Source organism: Epinephelus moara, chromosome 12 (genome assembly GCF_006386435.1).
Source record: "Epinephelus moara isolate mb chromosome 12, YSFRI_EMoa_1.0, whole genome shotgun sequence".
NCBI classification, from domain to species: domain Eukaryota; kingdom Metazoa; phylum Chordata; class Actinopteri; order Perciformes; family Serranidae; genus Epinephelus; species Epinephelus moara.
In genome coordinates this window covers 24,883,185-24,896,281 of record NC_065517.1, presented here as the reverse complement: position 1 = coordinate 24,896,281, position 13,097 = coordinate 24,883,185, and the positions used below count along the sequence as shown (strand labels likewise).

Sequence of the window (13,097 nt, the reverse complement as noted above, 5' to 3'; positions counted from 1 at the left end):
ATTTGTTCTTTCAACGTCAGATGTGGTGTTTAGGTGCTAACTGGCAAACTAGCATCTTGAATCCTTTTTGTCGATCTTCTGGTTTCTGTTTTTGAATAATGAATACAGACCACTGCTGACTGCTGGTGTGGAGATTGATTTCCTCTCACGCGAGCCTGGTCTCACTCCGAAGTTGTTGAAATCCGGCACTTGGGCAGTGACTAACGGTATCAGAAATCAACGAAAAAGGCTGTCCTTTAACGTCAGCCATGGTACGCGGCCGGTTGCTGGTATAGTTTAATGATGCCCGGCAGAATCGGGGGAAACGTGGCTGGACAAGGATGTAAGTTAAGGCAGCAAAAGTCTGAGTGGGTTGAGCGGGAGGTGTGGTGTATGGGTCCAACAAACACCGACTTTCCCCTGACAGAGCAGTGTTCGCATCCTTGAAGATTCCAAACCCTGTTCTTTTTTCCCAAACCCAACCACATATTTTTGTTGCCTAAACCCAACAATGTGTTGGGTTTGCGGTGCTGTACAGACGTAGTGCGTTCATTTTGAAAGAGACTGTATGTAAACGGTAAATTTCCTGACAATCCATGTAACAGGCAGAACTTGACATGGTGTCCCAGAACGTCAACAACCACCACACCCAGGGTACATTGCACATTGTATGTGGACGTTGAAAGTCCATGACCAAATGTCAATATGTGACGAGGTCGAAGTGAGAATGTGTTGCTCACTCAGGCCCAGAATGTACCTGTCAGTTGGCCAATGACTGTAGTCTTTGTGGTGTGTTCAGGTGCAACTCTTTGGCCAAGACACAAGTAATGTTAGTGGACGCAACAGTCACTCTTCGTCAACACTACTGCTTTGATGTCAGTCTGTTGTTTGTGGGCCTTAAGTCAGCAATACATAGCCTACATTTCTGATTAACATTATTTCCCTGGGAATAACAGACTTGGAAATGAAGTCCTCCTTAGGGTCCACCGGGGGATTTATACCTGTGCAGCAGACCCTATGCTGTAGCCTCCGCACTTCACCTACGCTGTTGTGAGCATTTATACTTGTGCGGTGGTGTGTCTGTGTCACTCTGCAGTTACACCTCCGAAAACACTAGTCGGCGGAGGGGTCTCTGTGAAGTGCTGTAAAGTTTAGTTGATTCAAAACACACATTAAACACACATTAAACATGGCTAATAGAGACAATTTCAAACAGTACACAAATCAGCTTCACTATAACTCGCAGCATTCACAGACAAACACTTGTCTTTATCTGGACACATTTTCCCCACAAATACAACATGCTAACGTTTTTAGCACAAGCCTATGGCATTTTACATTGTATATATTAGCATAGCGACTAGCAGACTTTTCCTCTTCTCATATAAAACCAGGGACAACAGCAACATTTAACAAAGGTAACGTTACAAAATTCAGCTCCATTTCAACTCACAAGGTTCACCAACAAAACAACTGTCTTAAATACTAAACACATTTTCCAAACAAATATAACATGCTAACGTTATTAGCACAAGCCTATGGCATTTTACATTGTATAAATTAGCCTAGTGATGAGCAGAGATTTCCTCTGCTCATATGAAGCTAGGATAAATCACACAAGACTTAAAATGCTGTTTTTGTGGAGCCTTTATTATCTTCACAATTTATTGTTTCTTATCTGTGAAATTAAAGTAAATAAAAGCTTTGTTTCCACTGAGGGAAATGGTTTCAGCTTACAGAAACAGACAGGAGGTCTGCGTCATTGCAACATCTAGTTACATTTCTGGGGAGGTGTACATCAGGCTAAGGCGTAGGGTATTGCATAGGCTCTATGTCCAGTGTTGATTCAACGCAGAAGTATAAATTCCACCTTAAGGAAATGTTCTCTGTGGTACTCAAGAACTTGCACACTTGACGCAACTGATCTGGAGCCTGTTGATTATTTTCTTTGAGCCTAAGGACTGGAGTAATGATGTGTTTTCTTTAACTGCATGGATTTATACCAAAGGATTTCAAATATTCCACCATAAGTAGTGGGGGTGGGGATCAAACTAACAGAGTCTTATTTCTAACATCCTGGCTATGTCCCTGTGTGTCAGTTGGATAGTCTGTGTGAATATGCAAATATGCATCTGTGTGTGTGTGTGTGTGTCATGTTGTAAAGTCAAAAAGAAACTGCATGAAGTGTGTGTTCATACATTTAATGGATAGTTGGCTGGGTGGATGACTGTGTGAATACCTCACTTTCTCCTATTACATCAGCTCCAGTGCTGCAAAAACCTCCAGTTCCCCACTCACCACATAGAGGGAGCTCATGCGTGTGCAGAAACCAAACCGTGGAAATGCTGAATGAGTGAGAGAGAGAGTGTGTGTGTGTGTGTATGAGAGGGAGACAGAGAGAGACAGAGAGAGGTGCGGTGAACAAAATCACATCGTAGGGGAAGAATAATGTGACACAAACCAGCAGCCTCGGATATTCATGTCAACTGTGCGACAGGTTTTAACGCGCGCCTTCGCTCCGGATCAACTTTAGCCAAGTCGGTGGGAACCTGGTGACCCACTGAGTGTGCCCCCGAGGCGGCGTGACAAGTTGGTAGAGTGGGGGGGAAGAAAAGGAGACTCGCATCACTATTTTTAAATGGGTACAGTAAGATTTGGGGGGCGTGGACGGTAGAGGAGCAGCAGTGAGCATGTTGGCTCTTGGCTGCGGCTCCAGTGTGGTGATGTGCCGGCTGGACTACTGAGCGGTAGGACGCGGAACCGTGTGGTTGCCGTCACTCGTCGGCGGCGGACTTTGTGTCATTTTTGAAGCTCGTTTGGCATCTTGTGGATTTATTTCTTCAACGCGGTGCTACAGAGGGACTATAAGGACGGAGGGTAAGCCGTGAAAACGATTTTTAAGACGCAGCAGCTGCCGTGCGTAACGGACGCAATCTGGTCGAGCGGCTATTTGAGTGACAATAGTTTGAGGCTTTCTTATTTGTTTAAGGGAGGGTAATTATTGGGAGTGATAGATTGTGATGCTGAGAGGACATTTGGGATTTGAAAGCTGCTTCAAGTGATTGTTGTGAATATTGACAGGTGTTACAGACTGTCAGGCTCAGCCTTGAATTCACTTAATAAAACACCGAGGACGCACACGGTCGGGGATGGTAGCCAAACCTTTGGCATGGATGATCCAAAAATCATTTAACGCAGGCATCTTTACTTTCCTAACACTCAGAGAGAGCGCACGTTGTTATTAAGGACCTTATAATGCGTTTAAAACACCGAATGGGAAAGTAACCATCACTTTAGCGTCCTCTTCCCTCCGAGTTGTAGCCGATCTGGCAACAGCCAAAATGACAAGCAACGGACCTGTCATCGTTTACGAGTGGCTGAAGACCCTCCAGCTCGCCCAGTACGTGGAGGCTTTTGTGGATAACGGATACGACGACCTGGAGGTGTGCAAACAAATAGGAGACCCCGACCTGGATGCCATCGGCGTCTACATCCCTCACCACCGGCAGAGGATCCACGACGCGGTGAGGAGGCTGAAAGATGAAGCCAACGAGACGGCCAGTGGACTCTACTTCACCCTGGAGCCGATGCCACCCGCGGCCGAGATTTACACCAGTCACATGGTGGACCAGTATGAGTCCAAACTGCGGGGATCCAAGTCCTGGACCGAGCCCAACAGTGACCGGGTTGGGCGCAACGGTGGGTACATGGGCGCGCAGAGGAACCTGACGCTGGGCAACAGGAGGGAGCTGGTGATTTACCCCAAGCTGAAGCTGAAGATCATGATCAGGGATAAGCTCATCAGAGACGGCATCAACCTCGCCAAGCCGCCCTACTCTAATAAGGTAAGAGGGACCTGGATGGTGATGGTCATGTGGCACAAAAGGGACCTCCACCTGTCAATGAATGAAAGCTACACATGCTTAATGCACATACACTGCAAAATCCAGCCTCACATCCACTTTGAAAACATTCTGTTCAAGATTTAAGGCACCTGATTTAAGTAATTGTTTAAATTTAGCCAGACAAATCTGTCACTTTGGAGAAAATATAGCTTTACAGACTAAACACAGGTTGAGTAAGTTGCAGAGGTGGTTGTTTCTGCGATGTGCCGGAGGTGTTTACATGGCACAAAAGGGGCTGTCACCTGCTCAGCCTCCTCCATCATTTATCTGAAAGCCCACTGTCAGTCAGAAAGAGCGCGTCATGTGTAAAAGGCCATATTTCACTCATCTGCTCGACATCAAAATAAGCTCAGAAACCGAGCCATAGGTAAATACCAGTGTGATGCCTCCTCCACATTTTCAGCTCTGCTGCACTTTGCAGAAGTGTGAGTGGTTGCTGTCACGGTGAATGATGAGGATGGAGTCGCTGCAGATCAATAAGCAGAGAGTGCACAGGAGATCCTGAGGAGCTTTCACCCCGTCTGTGATTTCCTTTAGGGTGTGTGAGGGGGGAGAAAGATTTACGCTGGGATTATTAATCTACTCTGGCCTCACCTGTCCAGTGACTTGCCTCAGCAGCATTCAGCGTGGGTGGATCAACCAGGCCCACGAGGATATGCGCCCAGGCTCTTTGCTGTGATGAATAGGCCGATGGGCTATCGATGGCAGGGGCAGTGAATGAAGAGCGCCCAGCTGGGTAGGCTGTCGCAGTCCTGGAGCCAGACTGAGAGGGCCTCTTGTTTTCACAGGGCTGATAGTGACCTTTCTTTAGAAGTGTCTGAATCATATGCCTTACCAGCTGAGAGGGCTCCACTGAATGGCTGCTGTTTACATACAGGGAGGCTTTTGATTGGTGTGTCTGTAGGCCGTTGAGGAGGCAGATGTCAAGGCTTCTGTAGTTTTTGTTGAGGGCATCCAACAACATAGTTTATTTACAACCCGAGGCTAAACCTGACACTATCTAGAGTAAAAGCAGGCTTGTTGGCTGATCAGCAGAACAGACAAAACCAGTCCTCATCTATACTGGAATATGGTTTGGAAGCTTGTTTAGAATATTAGGACTTTTACTGTCCTTAGGGTGCTGATACACCAACATGACGGTCGGCCGTTGGTCAGTGTCAGGTCGTCAGTGAGCATCTGTTAACCCTTGTTTATGTGTCCTGCACTATGACCACTAGTCGGCCCTTGTCTGCTTTTTTTTAATGCCGATTCAGAATTATTTATTTATTTTATTTAACCAGGAAGTCCCATTGAGACCTGGCCAAGGTAGCAGCCAATCAGAACACCCTTAAAATGCAACAAATAAACATATAATACAAAAATTCACAATAAAACAACAACTATTCAAACATAGTGGCCTCTCAAGAGACACAAGCACATGTCTCTGTCACCACATTCTTTATGACGCCCTTGAATTCATTGATGTATGTAAGTGTTTCTAATTTTAGACCTCGAATCAGTGTTGGAGATGGCGGAGCCTGTCAATGAATGAAATCACTCTGATTGACAGTTCAGGTCAGCGCACAAGAGAAACGCAAGTTAGGAAAGTTAACAAACAACTAACGTCAGGAGGGTGCGATAAAAATTGAACTTGTTATGTTAGGTAAGGTTATTTTTTTAGTCATTAAGCTCTTCAGCAGAAATGAATCATAACTGTTTGTGTTATGTTTAGCAGCACACGATAAATGTCACTTGTTCTTTCAACGTCAGCTGTGTTGCTAATGTGCTTACTGGCAAAGTAGCATCTTGAATCCATCTTGTCGATCTAATGCTTTGACGAATACAGGCCAGTTGCCGCATTGGGGGAATCGCGATGGGACAAGGATGAAATTTAAGGTGGGGAAAGTCCAACTGGGGCAGGCAGCAGGGTTGTTGATTGGTCCGCCAAACACCCAACGACTTTCACCCAAGAGAGCAGTGTTCACGTCCCGTAGGATTCTAAAGCCAAACCCTGTTCTTATTTCCTAAATCTAACCACGTGTTAGGAGAGCAAACAAATGACTTACGTCAAGAGGGAGTGAGACTGACACAAAGTTGTTATGTTAGGTAGGATTATTTTTATGAGCCACTAAGCTCTTTAGCAGAACTAATTCATAATTGTGTTATTGTTACTGTATCCCTTGTTCTTTCATTGTCAGATGTGTTGTAAAGGTGCTCACTGGCAAACTAGCATCTTGAATCTGTCTTGTTGATCTTCCGGTTTCCGTTTTTGAATTACAAATACAGACTACTGCTGCCTGCTGGTGTGGAGAGTTATTTCCTTTCACGCAGGTGCAGAACGTACTTGCTAGTTGGCTGTTGGCTGTAGTCTTTGCGGTGTGTTCAGGTGCAACTTTCTGGCTGAGAAGCAAGCAATGTTAGGGGACGCAACAGCCACCCTTTGTCGCCACTGTTTCTTTGATGTCAGGGTGTTGTGTCTGGGCCTTACGTCGGCAATACATATATTTCTGATTGACATTATTTCCAAGAGAATTACAGACTAAAAAATGAAGTCCTCCTTGGGGAAATCATCTTTGTGCTGCTCAAGAACTTGCACACATGATGCAATTGATCTGGAGCCTGTTGATTATTTTCTTTGAGCCTAAGGACTAGAGTAATAATGTGTTCTCCCAAAATGCAATGATTTATACTAAAGGCTTTAAAATATTCCACCAGAAGCAGTGGGGGTGGGGATCAAACTAATAGACTCTTATTTCTAACGTCCTGGTTATGCCCCTGTGTGTCAGTTGGATAGTCTGTGTGAATATGCAAATATGCATCTGTGGGTGTGTGTGCAACAGCTTCTCAGTCCCACTTGCTTCAACTGAAACAGAAGATGTGGCTTTCATGTGATGATATTAATCCATGACCACATCGCCTTTATGTATCTACATCATCACTCATTCTGTATGCCCCAAACCTTTGGTATCATTTACTCTATCCCGTACTTGCTTCCAAATTTTCCAATGGATTCAAGCTTTGATTTGAATTTTTGCATGTTTTGTAAGCTCTTTGTGTCTGCATGTATATTTCTGCCCCTTTGGCTGACTGTGAATCCCACAGAGATTTAGGATTTGTGAGGGATTATCAGTCAAACCAGGGCTGAAACAAAGTGTTGGTTCCAGAGGGTTAAACTATCTCTCCCTTTTGAAGGCTGTATTTATTTAGAGCCGAAGCTTTGGCATTGAGGTTTTGGAGGAGAATGAGCAGGTCAAGGTCTTTCTCTGCCGCTCTGTCTGTGTGTGTGTGTGTGTGTGTGTGTGTGTGTGTGTGTGTGTGTGCGCGCGCGTCTGACCCTGTAGTTTTGAATTGGCTTCAGCCCAGTGCTTTTCTCCCCAGGAGGAGTGAGAGGAGTGTGAGAGATGGAGCTGTGACCAGCTGATGGGGGTTTTGACTAACTGGGCTGTGATTGGTCTGTAGATAGCTCCCCTCTCTCTGCCTTTGAGACGAGATGTCACCCCCAGCGGAGACTGAGACCAGAGAGGCAGACTCGGGGCAATTACAGGACACACAATGTCGGTCTCAAGGGATGTACATTGTATAGTATAACCAAGATCTCCATCCACATTTAAACTGTCCTCTGTGCTCTCAATGCTCAGGGATTTTCACGGACTCTGGTCTGACAGCGCTCTCTGTTCATCTCCGTGTCGCTGGCTTTGTCTCCATTGTTTGTCATTATGCATAAAAACACAGGCAATATTAGCATCCAGATTCAGAAATCCTCTCTAGCGTATGCTAGATCATTATCAAACAATTCACTGAAAGGGCTCTGCTGGGTGTAATAAATACCCATGATCCTTATCAAGGCCTCAGAGACCCCTTGTCTGAGAGAGAGTATTATTTCTTATGATGTAAACAAACACTTGTGCTACGGGCTGCACATTTCTAGATCTCTCATCAGGGAACAATATAAGCAGAGAGGATGCTGCTCCCTCTTTGTCTGTTGTCAAATGCGCTGCAGTTGTAGAGTTATCTTCATTCTTTTGGTTGAAACCTGCTCATAAATTTCTGATATACTGAAAGTAAAAATGCGTAGAAACTATCGGTTGGTTTATCTGCTTTGTTTCAGGGTGCTTTCACACCTGCCCTGTTTGGTTCGGTTCAATCAAACTTAAGTTCAGTTGCCCCCTAAGTGCAGTTCGTTTGGACAAGTGTAAACACAGCAATTGCACTCGGGTGCGCACCAAAGCAACCGGACCGAGACCTTCTTGAAGAGGTGGTCTCGGTGCGGTTACAAACAAACTTTGGTGTAGTTCGTTTGTAACCAGCCCGAGACCACCTCTTCAAGAAGGTCTCGAACTCTGGTGCAGTTCGTTTGTGGTGAGAACGTGTTCCGACCTGGATCTGAACCAACTGCAGTCACATGACACATTGTTTGGGTTAAACATGAGCATGTTACAGTCCTGGAGGATTATTAATGTGCACCTCCTCCTGTACTGCCTTAATATGCACATTCAGCACATCCAATGCATCAAAACATTGTTTTCTAGTTGGAGCCGCGCCTCGTTTTCAAACTGTATGGTTTGACTAAAATGAACAATGACAGCAATATAGTCCACGATGAGCAGCGCTAAAATCAACCTGCGTAGTTGTCCCTCCATTGTGACATTAGAAAGTGTCACATTTATCTTGCAAGTGTACTCTTCTTCAACATTTTGTTTACTTCCTGGATTTTTCCCACATGGAAATTCTGACCAATCAAGAGCAGCTTTCTCACACTAAGCATTTTATCTGGTCTGCTTGTAAATGCTGCCGTGAGAACACGAACCAACTCTAGGTAATTATGCAACATGGTAACAAAATTAGCCCCTGATTCGAACCAAAGCAAGACAACTCTAGGTCTGAAATGGCTGTCAGGGTGGCCAATCAGAGGCAGATTAAGGCAGAGAAGGGTGAGTCATGCCTTTTTCATCCTAGGAAACGCAAATTTGCAATCTGAAGAGCTCTGCTGTTACTGTTTGTTACTTTGCATGTATGTAGTTTTAACTTTTAGGTTATAACTGCATGTACTGTAGATTGATTATGACTGGCTGATTGATTGCTGCTCAGTTGATGTCATGTATCTCGCTGTGAGGAGGATTGGGTTTCAGACATGCTGGCTTGTATACAGCAACATGCGACCAGATGCAGTAGAACATCCTGGTATTGTTGGCATACGGCATTTGAAACACTATGCATTGAGACAAACTAAATATTTGTCTGGCACACTAAACAGTATGGAAGTATTGCTACTGTAAAACATTGAGTGCCCCCCTACCCAAGCACCCAGCAAGCCTCATTTAGCCAGCAAAAACAATGTGCCCATCTATTTACAACCCTTTCTCTCTCTGCATGATACCCAGGGTTTTATCACCCACCCATCGGCACAATGCTGGACACTTGCCTCCACAGCCCTATTCAATGGACGGAAATTGGGAATGTAAAACAGCCTAGTAGTGAAAGGACATGCGGCTCCATCAGCTTCCATACAAACAATGGAGAATCTCCCAGTGTTTAGCTTCTACTTCCTCCCGTAACACAGCACTAACAATGAGGCGCTATTATGTCTGACTGTGTCTGCGGTTTCCAGCAGCAGTTTTTGGGATGAGACCAGGATGAAAACACATCTTCAAATAGTGTGGCACTGGGCAGAATTATTTAAAGTAAAAGGGGTATTTCTCTGATGAGATGAAAAAGTTTTAAATCCTCAGAGATTACTGGAGCTGTAAAGATAATAGGAAACAGAGGGAGAAATGGAATTGGACATTGAAATATAATAAAAGAATTGTGCTTGTTCGCGGCACTTATTTGACAACCCAAAACACTTCAACTTCACTGTACCCAAGGGAAAATTGCTCCTGCAGCCAGATGAAAGATGGAATACAGATTTGATCAAATGTATAAAACATATATCGAAAAGAAAGGAGGGGTTCTTTTTGTGTTGGGATTACATTTGTGTGACCAGTGAGCAGACAACACAACTTGCTCCCTGGCATCTTGGATCAAGGTTGGAACACGTTCTCACCACAAATGAGCCGCACCAAAGTTCGTTTGTAACTGGACTGAGACCACCTCTTCAAGAACGTCTCAGTCCGGTTGTTTTGGTGTGCACCCGAGTGCAATTGCTGTGTTCACACCTGCCCAAATGAACCGCACTTTAGGGGCAAATGAACTTAAGTTCGATTGTACCGAACCAAACAGGGCAGGCGTGAAAGCACCCTTACCCTAGCCCGAACCAACCATAGTCCTCTTGCCTGAACTTAACCAACCCAACCAAGAGGGCAACAAGTAGTAGAGTAGGATGGGTCATGCCTTTGCTATTCTAAGAAACACAAATTGGGACAACAATTTCTGGGTTGTCTGTCCCATTCCCATGAAGGCGCTTTTGGTAGTCAGAAGTCAAAGGGCAAGGCCACTGTAACTTTGCGTCCATCTCATTCTTATTAATGCGATATCTCAAGAACACCTTTACGGAATTTCTTCAAATTTGGCACAAACATCCACTTGGACTCAAAAATGTACTAATTAGAATTTGGTTGTCAAAGTTCAAGGTCACTGTGACCTCGCAAAACATGTTTTTGGCCATAACTCAAGAATTCATACGCTGATTATGACAAAATTTCAGTGTGTAAAAGAATAAAATGGTGAAGCAATGACATTTAATATCCAAAAGGTCAAAGTCAGCTTTACCGTGACATCATAATGTTCGGCATAAAACACTTTACTAGCCATTACTTAACGCCATAACTCAGGAACAGACGAGGAGACATTTGGTCAGATACAGAATTGGTGACTCTAATCTCGGGTACCCACCTTTAAACTGTGATGATTGTGTAGATCTTCTGTTTTTTAGAATATGCAGCTTCTTTGCAGCAACATTTAAAGCTTTGTCAACTGTCGTGGCTACATGGAGTCTGGACAGACATGGATGTGAACTGTATCTGCAACTTGACTGGTTTGTGGAGGCATACAACCACAAGGTGGTAATTGTAGTTCTTTCTACTTCATATTTCGTGCTACAGACTGTGACGGATATTGACCAAGAGGGTCAAAGTCCAGGGTGCAAAGCCATGACAAGGTAGTGTGCATACTTTAAGCAACAGTAGGTACTTTGTATGGGCAGCTGCAGCACTCACTGAAGTAAGTATGCAGCTACTGTCTCCACCACCTCTGTCCTCCCCCACAGTTGGTTGAGGACAGTTAAATGTTCAAGGCTTTTCTCCGACTCCCACAGAACAGCTGATCAAATGCAGTGGGTGGGAATCATGAGGCCTCCAGCTTAACTGGCTGAAAGAATGTAAGAAATGCAGTGGACACCCAGAGGTGTTGTTTCTGTCGGGGGGGGGGGGTGAGTAAAAGGAAAGGTGGCTTTACAGCAGATTGTTTTATTAGCTTTTTATGGCAAAAAAGAGGAAGTTCACCACCTTACATGCCAAACACTCACCTCACTTCCTGTTTCAATTCTTTTTATCTTGATTAGTATCCCAGCACTCTCACCAAGCAGGAAATTAGGTTTTTGTTTAAGATGACCCTCTGCTGGCCCTCTGTGGTTATTGAGGGCCCTTGGGCTGACTGGACAGCTGCCAAGGCTCGGTGTGAAAGATGGTGTGAAAGATAACTTTAACACTTCTACCCTTGAAATATTTCTTTTGTGAAAAATGTAATGTAATGTTCAAATCTCTTTCCACTGCAGTGCCACCAAAATGTAAGCATTCACAGTGCGCTGACACTCAGGTTAACAGAGATGGAATTTGATTGAAAACAAGACACAGATTTCCATTCATGCCGCAGCATTTATTCCATTCAGTTTTCCACTACATGTGATGTTATTCTGAAATGAAAAATACTTACATGGCTAAACTAAGAGCTTTTTCATTGCCTTAGTGGAACACGCCAGTGAAAGCTTTTCATGAGCTTCTCATTTAGCCTATGTTTTTTGGCGAATATCCTCTTCATCTTCGTCCCATGCTATAGGGCTGGCACTCTGCCACGAGGAGGGAGAAAGCCTTTTCACAGCAGCCTCAGAGTTTTCCATGCGCTCTGCCGAAAGCTCTGTTTGCTTAGTCTTTATTAAGGGCTTCTTGAAGGCATAATCAACCGAGGACTCATAAAGGGGAAGTCATAAAGAAGCCAAGGACCAGCCTCTATTGTCCTGAGAGGACAGAGAAAGTCAATTAGCGAAGTGGGCTGCTGTTTACATCATAGAAAAGCGGGGTTGTGTGGAGCACTTAAAAAGGGGGAAGGATTACATTCCCATCAGATGGAAAAAGTCACATATACACTCACTTAGCGGATCTTTTTGTAAACAACCTGCGTTTAAGGGCCTTTTTAAACCATCTTTGTTGAGCGTAAACTACAAGTACCAGTATTTAGGTCTGTGGAGAGCAGCTGGGTGTGGTGAGGGCTGATGGCTATCACAGTGACCTTTGACCTCGCTGCTGTAGGACTCGTCTGACTAAAACACAAAGCCTTGATGTGATCCCAGCCGAGACAGTGAAGCAAATCACAGGCTTTTCTGGTTCTCAGTGTGTTCCACAGCTGAGCGATGTCAGGTTTACCTTACATTTTACAGTCCATCGCCTGAAGTGCATGTGAACACTTTCCCATCTGTAGAGAATTACAATAAATCACCGGATGATTTGCACATCTTTGCTCCCGTTCGTCCAAAAACAATAACTGGAAAGGGAGCCACATCACGCATTTCCTTAAAGGGCTATCACTGCAAAGACATATCCATTCGCTGGAAGGTTTTCCTCTTTTTGTAATGTAGCGAGGGGAGTTTCTGTCTTGACCACCCATCTCCTGGGATCCTGTGCAAAATGTGGGAAAGCTGTATCTGCAGCTGGCCTTCTCATTTCAGCAGGAAGGGGCGAGAGGGACTCGCTCCTACTGTGCTGTTTCTCACATGATCAACTGGCTCTCTAAGCCACTTTTATTCCCCGGACACGTGAACTTGGTTTGAAAGATGACATTTCACAGAGCTCAAATTTACAATTCAACTAAACTTCACTGAGCTTTCTCTCCGCGTTCACTAACAGATGATAATCTCAACATTTAGACATCTAGTTCATGTTGAATAATTGACTTTATGCTTGTTGCAGTATAAATGTCACTACCTCGAGCCTTTGGAGTTATATTGTATTTAAATGACACATGTGCGACGCAGTATATGTGTTTCACTTCAAGTTATACAGTCATGGTAACGGCTTTAAATAA

General features: G+C 44.4%; 1 protein-coding gene across 3 annotated transcripts in view; it reads left to right on the top strand.

Annotated features, from left to right (window-relative positions):
• The first annotated feature begins 2,364 nt into the window (after window positions 1–2,364).
• The window catches only part of sash1a (SAM and SH3 domain containing 1a), a 258,572-nt gene continuing 247,839 nt past the window's right edge, over window positions 2,365–13,097 (top strand). The window contains exon 1 of one of the 3 annotated variants that reach the window (XM_050058761.1): window positions 2,365–3,824. In XM_050058761.1, coding sequence (XP_049914718.1) covers window positions 3,321–3,824 — 504 coding nt within the window. In that variant the 5' untranslated portion in view covers window positions 2,365–3,320. The remainder of the gene's footprint in view (window positions 3,825–13,097) is intronic. The other 2 variants (XM_050058762.1, XM_050058763.1) reach the window with 2 other exon arrangements.